Here is a 13,245-nt window from a genome sequence, read left to right on the forward strand (position 1 = left end):
AAAACAAACTTGAAAATAGAAAACAAACTGCTTTTAATGCATTTTAAGGGTTCTCCTGAATAAGGTACACTCTTAAGAAAACTCATGCAACATACCATTCCTGTCTAGCTCTTTAAACACTCTTTTCCTGGGCACAGTCAAATGTCCTTGAGTACCACCATTTCCAGAGTAGCGTGCAGGAGCACGCGCGCACACACACAAGCACACACACACACACGCGCATACAAAAGCAATACAGAGCAGCTATGACTGCACATATAAAGAAATAAAAATAGATTATCTTCTGACAATAGTAGTGGTACCATATTAACATTTGGCATGCCGAGTAAATAAGATCAAGCAACAAAAGCGTGACGCCTGCGTCACCAGTGGTATGGTTAGAAGCAACCATACAAATTCCCTAAGGGAGACACGTGAATTCCATCACAATTTTCTAGTCTCTGTGGTAACACTTCATAACCGACCACGAGACAGTTTCGTCTGCTGGTATTTGATGCACAAAAGACAAAGCCAAGGTGTACGATACCGGGATGATGCCTTGGTTTTGTATTTCCACATTACAGAAGTCAAATAACAATGAACATTGTTTGACAAGTTTATTGTAACACACTTCATGTATACCTGTTGTCCGATAAACAGCTGGCCCAATTACACATAGAACTCACCCTTTAAGCCAGAGAAGTTGCCACACAGTTTCCAAACTCTGCCTACAGGATGTGAATAAAACTCTCACTTGTCAATGGAAGTCAATGGAACCTCCTTCCAATACACAGAAATATAATGGATTCTTAGGACAGAATTGGACCTAGTATGTCATCTTTTTAATACATTCACTTTTCAGATACATGAAGTACATATCTTTAAAATGTGATATAGGACATTACAATATATCCAGATCTTAGGAAAAGGTACTAAGAAGTTCTGTTGCAGAATATAATGATCATATAAGGATCAGGTACAATATGTGATAGACTCATGAGAAATTTGCAGGGTAAGAACCTTATGGCTGAGGTATCTAAGTTTAGCCTTTAGAACAAACACACAATTTCAACACTGCATAACTGGTGTAAAATATTATGTACAGTAAGGTCCATTTGTATTCTGCTTTGTTTAAATTGTGACATCGAATGGTTAGACATCACTGATGGAGATACAGAATTTTGGAAGGTACAACATCTGCACCCAATCGTTCAAGATACTCAGTGCCTCATCTTCAAAAAAGATGAAGGATAAGTGTTCTAAGTAGCAGTGTCTCAAATACAACTGATGAAGTTTAGGAATATATAATATTAAACACCAAAGGTAAAAAGACAGCACAACACTTGTGTTTTCAGTTTTCTCTTGCTCGCAGTATTTATTAACTCTACTCATTATGATATTAGTGATAAATAAGAATAATATTTTCTTTTACAAAAAGTTGTAAGGATATATTTTATAGAAATAAACAATCTGAGAATTTCACAGAAACATCAGAATTTAAACACTCATAACTGTTTTGTCCAGCAGCTCTTCTACCAGTTCAAAAACATCCAAGGTTAGTATTTAATAAAAAATAAAAACAATTATTCACTACATCAAAACTCTTGCCTCCTTTAGATTCTAAGTAACATTTTTGATTGATTGTAGTTGCCACTCAAATGTAAAATAAAAGTAGCTGCAATCATAATTTTTCCCTCTGAATCACCTGGCAAAAGGAAGTAATCTTGGCCAGGATGGAAAAAGCTTTGTCAAGCTCTTATGCCTGTAAGAGCTATCTGCATGAGCTCTGAAATCCATGGAACCTCTTTTGTGAATGAGGGTTAATAGTATGAATTAAGGCTTGTAGGATTAGATTCTACATAAATTTTAAAAAAAAAACACCTTTTCAAGGTTCACAAGCCTGGGATTCAGTCCTGCAGTTCTTTACTTCAGCAAAACCTCTATCAATACTCCTCGATAGTTAGTTTCCTCTTTCCAGTGGGTTCAATTCACCAAGTCACTAAATGATAGTACAAGCTGCTCTTTAGCCATCAAAGAAAAATTGTAGTCCCCAAAGGATAGTAGGTGAGGTGATAACTCATAAAATACAAGCTAGGCCACATAGATGTTTTGCAAGAAACATTTCTTTGTCACACCTACAAGGCTCTTCAATTTCAGTCACTGAGATGAGTCATAGAAAAAACCCACACAAGTGTTGTGAGAAAACTGACAAAGCTTAGTTGGAACTAAAGGGGTTTTGTGTGTGTGTGTATGTGTTAGGTTAAAATGCAACATTATGCATCAGTACATTCTGCCAGAAACCATCCTCCCGGAAACTTCAGAAATACTCAGTCTTCTTTCCCTATCAGCAACAAGGAAAAGTAGTGTCCATCCAGCACAGCTGTCTGTACCATGTGCATCACTGGAAGTCATAGTGTTCTAGCACAAACGTCGTGAGTGCAGATACTGTATACTAGCAGAGAGCTAAAACTTCTGAAGCTGTTGTCTGTAGCTCCTAGGAATAGCAAGTATGACAGGTGCAAAAACCTATATTTGAGGCAGAAGGCTCTTCAATTTGATTGAGACCAGATCTTCCAAGGGGAAGAATCGCTGTCAAGCCAAAATGATTCTTTCCACTTAAGAAAGCAACCTGCCCTTCCTAAAGGCTCTTGACTAATAGAATCCTACACATTATGTCAGATCCTCCATGGATTCTGGTAGTTGTTAAAAACACTATAAATATTTCCGTGTTTGCCATATCACTTAACCTTGTAATGTGCCTTCTTTGATCTGTTGAATAAAAAGATTTCTTTCATCTTCAGGTGTCCTTCCGTTTTGTGCACGAACTATACAAGTAGGCCTGTGAAGATTTAGCATGTATATCAAATGCTGCTTCTCATTCTTCAGCTCTTCGATCTGGGCTTTTAATTCCGCATTGATAGTTTCCAGCTTTTCTGATTCCTAGTCACAAAGGACAGACACAACTATTACACTGAGTAGTTCAAATAGTTAGTTGCAATATTTAGCTAATAGTTGTGGTCTTTTATTGGTGGCAAAACATATTGCTAGCAGAGAAAGAAATCTCATGTTCTTAGTGTGCTGCAATGATGAAACTATACATTCTCCAGTCAGTAACAGTCTAAAATTGACAGTTACCTTCTTTGGCCTTTAGAAAAGTGTAATGGAAGTTGGAAAGCCAAATTCAGACTTCTGTTCACTTGCAGGGACAGATACCCAAAGCATTATCGCTATCTTCTGCAAAATTATTCTGAGCTTTTTGGGTCAAAAATTGACCCCAAATTATCTACGCTGCTTCTTAATTCCCTTGAACATCATGTCACATATCTGCAAAGCCATGGTAAGCTAAGCAAGTAAGAACATAGCTTTTTTCCCTAGCCCTAGATATAGGAATGTAGAGGCCTCTATACCCGAGTACAGATCAACATTGCTGTAATAAAGTTGTATATCACTGCACAGGAGGTGAAGACAAAAATGGGGTCCTAGGACAGAGAACTCAGGGGTCAGCTACCATATCACTCATTTCATAAGTAAGTCTAAAATTACTTGGTGGTGTTTTCAGGCTCTCCATAGCGAATATTTTATGAAATGAGATTTTACTTCTTTTTGTGTTTAGTGTACACATTCAAATTAATATTATTCCCATAGACAAGATCAGTCACTGAAACAGTAAACTCTTTTCACTCCTACCATGCTTTCACTTTTTTTCCCAGTTTTAACCAGGTTTTTTTTTAATATATAGCATGTTCATTTTTTTATAACTAATGTTTTGAAGGGTTTAAAGAGTTTTGGGGGACATCTTTCTGTATTTCTTACTATGACAGAACTCCCTGCTACCTGTTTGGACCCTGGCAGGATGATAGATTAAGAAAAATTCTAGCCAGTCACTTACTTTTTGCAAACATTCTGTTTTTTCCTTCTTTTTGTTTCGGCACTTTGCCGCAGCAATTTTGTTCCTTTCCCTTCTTCTCTTCTTTCTTTCATCCTCTTCAGGAGAAAACTGTCCAGCAAAAATGGATACACACAATCCATCAGATGTTGTAAATATGAAACCTCTATTTCTACAGCTTCTGCAATTTTAAAATCAACATGGATAGTGTTGTCAGTGTTTACATTAAGAGTTACATAGCAGTGTGATTGTGACCTTGTTTGCCATACAGTATAAGGGTAGTAACCTCATTAGAATTCAGTTAAAACCTGACTGGAGTTTGGATGTATGTAATCCATGTGATGGCTCATTTTAAACCAAAAGTACTCAAAAAACTCATTGAATGTCTCCCCAGACTGACTCCCACACCTCCAGGAGAGGAAAAAGAGGAAGGAGCATGGGGAGCAGAGTGGAGGATGTGTCATGAATGAGGCAGGGAGAGCGAGTGAAACTAAAGGCAGCACCGAGAAGGAGATATTAACACACTTCTTCAAGCTTTGTTTTGTTTCCTGGGAAGGCTCAGACCAAACTGTAGCTGTTTCCTTAACTTAAGCTATTTATCCACTTTTAAAGAGAAATCTTTTTCACTGAGAGTATTATCTTAAAGTAAAAACCCAGTGTGGACATAGCACAGCTAGTCCCACTTAGTCTAGTCCCTGTAGGTCCTGCTGGAAATAGTGAAATAGAACTTCAGCAGTGACTTATTCCAAGTTCAGCCACAAGTAGGCAGGGAAACCAGATTAGCACTTGTTCTAATCATTGTAAAACATTGTCCTTAGATGATAATAAAAAATAAAATATCCAGCTATGTGAAATACCAAAGGTTTTCCCCAAAGCATTTAACAGAAAGCCAAGCAGCATGCTTGAAAGAATCAAGTATGGCAGAGAGGGTTGTCTATAGTTACTGGTCTTGTGGTGAAACTTCACTAGAGAATTAATCATTCACACTGGAATTCTATTTAGAGAGCCATACCTCTGTTTTCATCATTGCTGTTTCAACTGGCCTTTCAGAAACTGTCACCGTGTCCAATGAAGAAGACATCCTGTGGAACTGACGCTTATTCTGAATGGCAAACCTCAGTTCCTCTTTCACCAGTGGGGTTAAATTTGTGAAATCATCAAACCCCAGTGACCCTGCAGGGGACAAAGTGGGAACAATTGCGGAGGCGCTGACTTCTAATGCAGATACCTGGCCTGAGTGTTGGACCATCATTTTGCTGAAAGATAAAAAGAGATAATAATAATAGTCTTTCAACAACTTTAGAAAGGCAAATATCTCTTAGAGGTAAATTTCATACTGTGAATAATACTGTAGTTCTTACATTGCTTCAGTCCCCCTTCCCCATGTACCCCAATCTCTCACTAGAGACAAGCAGTTAAGTATTTGGTCACTAGTGAAAACTTCAAGTTAACTCAAAGTTAGTATTTAAAAGTGAGAACAACATCAGGATGAGACACAATTTCTAGGTCTTTCTGAAACTTAATATTCAAAAAAACTGTGTAAGTATGTATACTGTTAAGTTTTAAATTGGTAATGTGTGGCAAATGATAATCGAGTGAATAGGAAGAGAAAGAAAATAAGAACAAAAATCAGAAAGCAAAAAAGTAGTATTATTATTTAAGGCACAGACAGAAAGTAAGAGTATCTTCATCCTCAGAGCTATACCACCACAAATTCCAGCTTCAAATGGATAGAGCATACCTTTATCTTGGCTACATTTAGGTAAAGCTCAACGAGTTCTACTAGGAGCTGAAGTTTGCTAATCACGACAGGATCTGTCACAAAATTATCACACTCGGTCTTACATACAGTTGTAGATATGGCTCTAAACTCCTGAAAAATGGTTAATGATAAGAGCTGGCACAGAAGTAAGAGTCTATACATGCTCTGGAGCCCCAAAGCACAGACTGAGTTGGAGGGATTGACTCATGAAAAATGTGAAGCCGTTTGTTTCATTCCTTTGCTCTTGTAAAATTCGAAACTGTCCTCATGTGCCCTCTATGGGAGTCTTGAAATTCTTAAATATTTATGGCCGAATCTTTTGCTGATATAAACCAGTGTGATTGAAGAGACTTCGGGGGAATTATGCAAATGTAAACCCATGGAGAAACCTCAACTCTAGTAGGTTTCCTAAGAAACAAACTTACCCAACAGTGCTCTCTACTTTCCTCTTTTTAGTCACTCTTATTTTTTAGCCAGTTTGGGAGGGAGAGAGGTCCCCTACGTGCTTTGTGAAAATTGGTGACCCCACTGAGGGGGAAAGAGACAAAACTCAGCAGTGAGTCATTCAAACACGGTGGGCTAGCTGATGCACACATCTCTGCATGTCACAATCCATCTCTCACCCAGCAGAGGTGAGATAAGAGATCTGGAAGAAAACTGAGCACCTTTCATGGGTGGTTCAGTGTATAAAAGCTGCAAATCCATAGGAAAACAGTTTTTAATACTTTCCTTGTTCATAAAGCGACTTGTTTTAAATGTTGGTTTTCCAGCTTTCTTCAGTGTGTAGATTTTGGTTGGGGTTTGGTTTTTTTGTTTTTAATAGCTGTATAGATAATTACAGTATGTGTTATCTACTCTGGTCTAGAACTATAATAATTATAGCAAAGTCAATTATAATTAACTTAGCTCAGGTAAGCAAATAGTTGCCTTGGGGTAGCACCGTGGGTAAGCTAAATTTCCACATGGTCAACCCAGAATTGCACAGTTCCTCGTACGTTACTTCAGTAACACAGCAAGAAATGTTTGGGGTCATGTGAAGAAGATAGATTTTGCCCAGAGATATCTAAAAATACACTGTAAATCCACACTGGTGCAAATGAGAATAGAATCTGGTTCATTGCTAAGTGAGGTAAATATAAAAATCTGAGGACAGTGAATTGCCAGTTGGTAGAAAATGCCATGTCCAGCTGCAATCTTCCTCATTTCTTCCTCACCCAGTCACCACAAAAGAGCTGAACATTTCCCAGAGTCTGGGGGTGAAATCCTGACTCCACCGCAATCAAGAGGACTTTTTCTGTTGACCTCAATGGAGCCAGGATTTCACCCATAGTTATTAAAGATGGGGAAATTATTTGGAAAAATTTGTTATTCAGAAAGACCTTGGGAAATTTATGTAATTCTCTTCAGAAAGCCCCTGCTCATGAGTCACATTTAAAGTAGTGATACAATTTAATCCCATAATCTCAGAAGGCTAGCAGTTGCACTTTTCCAACAAGTCAGAAATGGCCCTATAATTTCCAGATGAAGTCCTCCCAGTATTATTTACCATTTACCAACATTCAACCATTCAGCTAATTTAAACAGGCTAATTCTGGATGACACTGAACCCCTCACTGCTAGGAAAAATTTCAGCTATTTTCACTGAATCTGTCTCCTTGAATGCTGATGATGGCTTCATTCAACGAAGTTAATTATGTATAATTTAATCCAACCAGGAGTCTTAAATTAACAGTAAAACTGTTTCTCCAGCCTACAAAATAATTAGTTGAGTGAATAATTTTTGAGCTCTGGTGGTTTATTCAATTATTTTACAGTTTAGGTGAACTTTTAATTAAGGTCAGCAGCAGCACCAGAGGAAACCAAGAATGTTTGTGCCTGAGAAATTGTGTTAATTGTGGATTTCTACTAGTTAGTGCTAAGTGTACCATGAGCACCAACAAAACCCTGCTATAATGGCTTCAGACCCTCTCATCCATCAGTTACTAGTGTGAAAAAGAGGGTGCCCAGAGAAGGAGAAAATGTCCTTGACTGTAGAAACTTGCTGCTCTGCTCACTGACCTCCCAAACATCCTGAAAGGTACCTCTAATTGCTCAGACTTTAGGGAAGGGAAGGCCTACCAGGGGGCTGAGGCTTGTGAAAGGATTTCTTCTGTGAGCTGAGTCCCATTTTGCAGAGCTGTTTGCTATTGGTTTGCTTTCCTGGGGCTCTTCCTTAGGGCAGGACTTGGTAGGGTAGGCTTCCAGTCTACCACTGGGATTGTTAGGAGCCACCATGACACAAATAACAGAAGTAGTCAGCCTTCTGTCAAAACTCTTCAGTAAACTGAATAGATTCCCCTTTCATAACAACAAGGTAGATGTTTTCCAGATTCTGAGGAACCAATCTGCTTTTAGGAATGTTTTAGAAGGAGAAAAATTAGATTTGACTATTGTAAAGAATGCAACAAGTTGTCCTTCCTTTCCTCAATTTTAGTACAAATTGTACCTCTGTCTATAAGCCATCAGGAGCACTATCTCATTTTCTCTGGATTTGTAAGGGCTGGGGAACCAGTAGGAATAACAAAATCAAGCCTTAAAATGTGATTATATTGTGGCCTTTCTGATACAATCTGTGTTTACTTTGTTAGACCATGCACATGGACCTGTGCTCCAGGCTGCTTTCAGTACTCCTGAAGTTACTGACATTGAAGGTGCTGAACATTACTGTGCAGTGCAGACCTGCACTGTAAGAGTACAACTTGTTCCCAGGGAGAGTTAATGCTTCATTACTTTATCTTCAGTTTTGGAATTCTCAAAAGAGAACAGTTTTTCTATGCATGGTACCCTCCCAATTCAGGTAGATTCAAGCAACTTTATTAATTCATTCTCCCTTTGCTACTCATTTGCTCTTCTGCTGATGATTCTTTCCATCTACAGTGAGTTTTGCATCTCATCTGCCAATATTTTTAAATTGAGACATACTTCCTAGCTGTGCATTTCTACTATTTAAGGGTATTCTTGTTTAATAATAATAATAAAAGTGACTACTTTCAGTCTTTTCTTTTTTTGCTCAACTGCAGATGGTTGGCTGTGCCTCTTGGTTTTATTTCTTCATATGAATTCCTTTTCCTCTGGTGCTGATGCAATAAACCCTGATAACCACTGAGGTTAATCTTAAACAGCATTAAGAGCAATTACAGTTCACAACCTCTGTGCACGCTAGTTGACCTTAAGCTTTCTGACATCCCACATGGCTCTCGAACCATTTTCTGCTGCCTTCCAGCTTCTCGAATGCTGTTATTAGCAGGAAAATTGATTTCCAAGAGGAAACTCCTTCTCTGAAACAAGTTTGCTGTTGTGTCACGCCTGATTTGGTTAGGCAACAGTTTAGCAACTGATCTACTTCATGTCAAGACCGGGACAGAAAGGAAAGTGAATGTGCCCGGCTCGCAGACGGAGTTCCCCCTCGATTTATGTGAATATCATAGATAAACCTACGCGCGGCAGTGCGGGGTTTCTCATCGCCTTGGCCGTCCCGGGGCAGCTCCCCAGCCCCGGTGCCCGCGGTCCCCGCGGTGCCGCCGACGGCTGCCGCCCCCGCCGCGCTCCGGCATCCCGGCGATCCCCGTCCCGATCCCGGTCCCGGGGCCCGCGCCGTCCCTCCGCCGAGGCCGCCACCGCGCGGTGCCGAGTGGCGCTGCCGGCCCGGGATGAGCCGGGGCTCGGCGGGCTCCTCCCGGTGCTCACATCTGGCGGCAGCCCGGGCAGGGGGTTCCCCCAGATGTGGGCGCCAGGAGCGAGCCGCCACCGGCGGGCGGGCGACGGGCTCCGGGGGAGGTTCGGCGGGGCCAAGGGCTTTCCCAGGGATCTCGGCGGGCGGCGGCACCGCCGCGCCCGACTTCGCCGGGAGCGGCGAAACTTTTCCCGGCGGCGGCCCGCGGACCCCCCGGCGGGCATCTCTCCGCGGCGGCACAAGCTCCCACGGAGCTCAGCCCCTCGTCCCGCCGGCACGGGGAGTCTCGGCGGCTCCCTTCGCGCTTCTACCTACCTTCCTCCCGCTGCTGCCGCTTTCCCGGCCGGAGGGAAGAGGCTCCGGACTCGCCCCGCCGCGCTGCCGTCCCGGCGGCTGTCCCCGCTTCTCCGCCGCCTCCTCCGGGAGAGCCGCTCGCTCCGCTCCCCGCTCCTCTGCCGCTCGCCTCGGTTGCATCACCCCCCTTATATAGCCGAGCGGGCAGCGCTGGTATTTACTCTGGCGGCGAGTCCCTGGCTGATGTCATGCTATTAATAGCCTCTCCGAAAGAGAGGGAGGAGGGAAGCGGAGCCCGTGGCGGTGATGCAAGGCTTCCCCGCCGGCACGACTCGGCACGGCACGGAGCGGGACCGCCGCGCTGAGCAGTGCCGGGCGGCATCGCGGCTCTCCCAGGGAGATCATCGGCACCCGAACAGACGCTGTTCTCCTTCCCTCCTCCATGCCCACCCCCCTCTTTTATTTTCTTTTTCTATTTATTTTTCTTTCTTTCTTTCTTTCTTTCTTTTTTTTTTAATTAAGGTTCTGGGAGTTTCTTTCTCGGGGCCGTTTTGCCTCTGAGAATAAATCAAAGTCTTTGTCACGACAAAAAAAAAAAAAAAAAGGGAAAAGAAAAAAGAAGGGGCGACTGTGTAGTTTTCGAAAGGAGTGAAAACTGTGATCGTTTTCTACAGGAAAAAACTGCTTAACACCCCCTCCGTTCTTACAATCCTCCCTCCCCCCGCGCTCCGTGCTACTTGACATGACAGCTAGAAGTTCATTTCATATGAAGAAGAAGGCTTTTTACCATGAGGAGGAAAGACCCGTTTAATGAAATTACAGAAAGCTAAAAATAATATGCTTTGGGGGTTTTGTTTGTTTTGTTGAGGGGTTTTTTTTAAATTTTTCTTAAAACACAGCAGCACACGATTTCCTTATGATTTCATGAAAAAACAAGGAGTTGCTATAGAAGAGAAAGAAACATGGTTGTGACTGTGGTGAAGGGGGTTTTGTTTAGTTCTTTTTTTTTCCCCTAGTTTGTTAAAAGACAGAAATTGCCTTTTAGCAGCCCCCAAAGTGCTAGAAAATGTGTCAAAAAAAAATTATCCAGGAGAGACAGAAAACTTGCAAAGACAGATGCACAGTGTTATCCAGTACAATAATATTCTGTATATAATACATACAAACTTGTTATTAAGACAGTCTTCAAGTCTCTGTACTTGGCATGGAAAAAACAGGGTATTCCATGCTTGAGGATATTCTAAATAAATCAATATAAAATGTATACCTTCATATATAAAATGTATATCCCAATTAAGAGCTCCAATCTGTTAATTAGTTTTATAATGTTCAATGTACCAGTTTTCATAATAGGTAATATGATTCAAGTGGTATATTCTGGGACATTTTGATTACTTTGAGCATTTTGTCAAGGATATAGAGTTCTAATACTAGTTTGAAAGTCTCTCTGTATCTCCTCTCTATGTCCATTTGATTGCCTGGATGTATATATACATGTATATATTGGCCACACAGACAGGAGTAGTAAACTTAGCTTTTTAAATGCCCCAGTGCCAGCATGGTCAACTTTGCAAATTTAACACTCCTATTTTATATTTAATTGCCTGCTTTTGAAGGAAAAATAATCTGGTGGAGAGGGGAAGGAGTCTGGAGTAGTGACGTTGGCTTCCCTCCTGTGGAAGGTGCAGTCGCACCCTGTTCTCCTCAAACAATGAAATGCACTTGGTGAGGGCAGGAGTGAACTCCTCTGACCCACCTGGCAGCTCTCCATTTACAGCTCGTTTGAGCTGCAAGCTTTTCTTTTTCACTCACCTACAGATAAATCATTCTCAGCTATTTCAAAACATATTTGTTGCCTTATCTTTATTAATCTAGGTAAATCAACATCTAATATAACATTAAGCAAAAAGTTTGCTCTTCAGAAGGGTCTAGAGCAAGCTTTATATTTCAGCTTGGTGCAGCCTGGGAAGTTCTTTTTACTTCAGAGGCATAACTTTATAATTCATGCTGTGCTCAAGAACAGCTGGCATCATTTTTCTCAAGCCTCGAAGAAAAAAAAATGTCCTCTCAAGCAGAGGCCAAATGTGGAAAATTTCTTCCCAAAAGATAGTTGGTTGGAAAATTTTGAGCATGAAGTTATTGTGGAAACGTGTTAGCAACATCGGTTTTAGTGGCCATGAACAGGTGCCTGCTGTAATTACGACAGAGATTTAGCAACTGTCTGTCCTTATTTAGCTAGCTGTGTCAGAAGTGGGTATTCATTTAGAGTATTTCAAGATAAGCAGAGCAATGTTGCAGAATAATGAAGAAGGGAAAAAAAGCAATTCCCTCCCTCAGTGTGGGTAGAAGTACCTTGGAAATCCAAGTGTTGTTATCCTGTTGTTGAGGGTCACTGAGGTCTACTTGTCTGCTATACAAAGCTGCTTCACCACTGCTGGTGCCATTATTGCCCATGAGCTGCAGCCAGTACTAAAAACTGACAGCAAACCAGTTGTGTTCATTCTTGAACTTCTCTTGAAGTAAGCCAGCTCCTCCCTGCAAAGCAAACATAGAAACTGTTCCCGTGCGCATTTGAGATTAGGCCACTGAAACATGTCCTGGCTTGAAATTCTTCAGTGAAAAAAGAAAACGAAACCACAATGAAAAATAAACCCAGTTCCACTGTGTCATACAGGTTTTATTCTGCTCCCTTTTAAAACCAAAGCTAAATTGATCTCAGTAAAGACACAAGATCACACTCGAGTTAAAAAAAAAAAATTAATAATTAAGACTATCAGGAAGTTAAAGTAAAACCTAGTACAGCCACCAGATGCTCTGATGTTCTTGCCAATTTAGTTTTCCATCTCATAAAATATCTTTCATTTGCCTTCCTCTGAACATTTATCAGTCCTTTTCCAATTCATTTCTCTCTTTCGTCATAAACTGCAGGGAACAGCTCCCCTGAAACAGCACTCCTTTAACAGAGGTGACATTCATGTGCATAATTTCTGTTTTCCCTTAAGCCAGGTACAGCATCTCATCTCCCAGACTGATGTGTATTGGGTTCTTCTCCCTCTTCAGAGAAATTAGGCTGAATACCACCTCATGGTGTGGTCCTTGCAGCCCTCCAGGAGTCTCCAGTGTAGAGGGAACAATTATTTCCTTTACCTTTTTCTGGCCAAATCCTGCCTCCACGTCCCTTGACACTACTTCATACACAGTAGATATTTGATTAAAACTAAAACATGGCTATCTCCTCGCTAAACAGAGCTAGAGACATTGTTATACAGAGGAACAGACTCCCATCCTCACAGCAGTACCTTTCTTAACATTTATGCCACTGCAGGAGGTCAGTCAGAGTAACACAGTTAAAACTCCCATGTCCCATCCAGATCCTATATTGGTTTATGGTCATGCAGTTCCATTAAACCTGTTTGGTCTAGTGAAAATATAATGAGACACAAATAAATGAAATTTCTAGTGATAACCTGAGTAAAACCTGTCTCTATGTGTTTTGTGGTTTTAATTGTGTTAAGTTTTGAAATTACTGTAACCCTGACAGGTGAAATTTTTCCCTGCACAGCGCATGTAAGAGAAAGAGGTTGCCTGAATTCAGAGTTATCATGTGGTAAA

At 41.0% G+C, this 13,245-nt stretch overlaps 1 protein-coding gene across 2 annotated transcripts; it reads right to left on the reverse strand.

Moving 5' to 3' along the window:
- Positions 1-1,332: 1,332 nt before the first annotated feature.
- ATF3 (activating transcription factor 3) lies at positions 1,333-12,119 on the reverse strand. Of its 2 annotated transcripts, none has more exons than XM_017811667.1 (4): positions 11,986-12,119; positions 4,878-5,121; positions 3,869-3,976; positions 1,333-2,919 (listed from the first exon to the last, which is right to left on the reverse strand). In XM_017811667.1, the coding sequence occupies exons 2-4, from the start codon at positions 5,115-5,117 to the stop codon at positions 2,722-2,724; spliced, it is 546 nt and encodes a 181-aa protein (XP_017667156.1). In that variant the 5' UTR covers positions 5,118-5,121; positions 11,986-12,119; the 3' UTR covers positions 1,333-2,721. The 2 variants fall into 2 exon arrangements, with proteins under 2 accessions (XP_017667156.1, XP_017667155.1); XM_017811666.1 differs by lacking the exon at positions 11,986-12,119 and adding an exon at positions 9,655-9,799.
- Positions 12,120-13,245: the final 1,126 nt, after the last annotated feature.

The sequence above is a fragment of the Lepidothrix coronata genome, unplaced genomic scaffold, assembly GCF_001604755.1.
Source record: "Lepidothrix coronata isolate B3197 unplaced genomic scaffold, Lepidothrix_coronata-1.0 Scaffold33, whole genome shotgun sequence".
NCBI classification, from domain to species: domain Eukaryota; kingdom Metazoa; phylum Chordata; class Aves; order Passeriformes; family Pipridae; genus Lepidothrix; species Lepidothrix coronata.

What these genes read in the sequence shown, in the direction of transcription:
- ATF3 (XM_017811667.1), bottom strand. Translation starts at nt 5,117, where the DNA reads ATGATGGTCCAACACTCAGGCCAGGTATCTGCATTAGAAGTCAGCGCC. An exon ending in CAGCAATGATGAAAACAGAG is followed by an intron (nt 3,977 to 4,877) that starts GTATGGCTCTCT and finishes TTTGCTGGACAG; the next exon opens with TTTTCTCCTGAAGAGGATGA. An exon ending in AAACAGAATGTTTGCAAAAA is followed by an intron (nt 2,920 to 3,868) that starts GTAAGTGACTGG and finishes CTTTGTGACTAG; the next exon opens with GAATCAGAAAAGCTGGAAAC.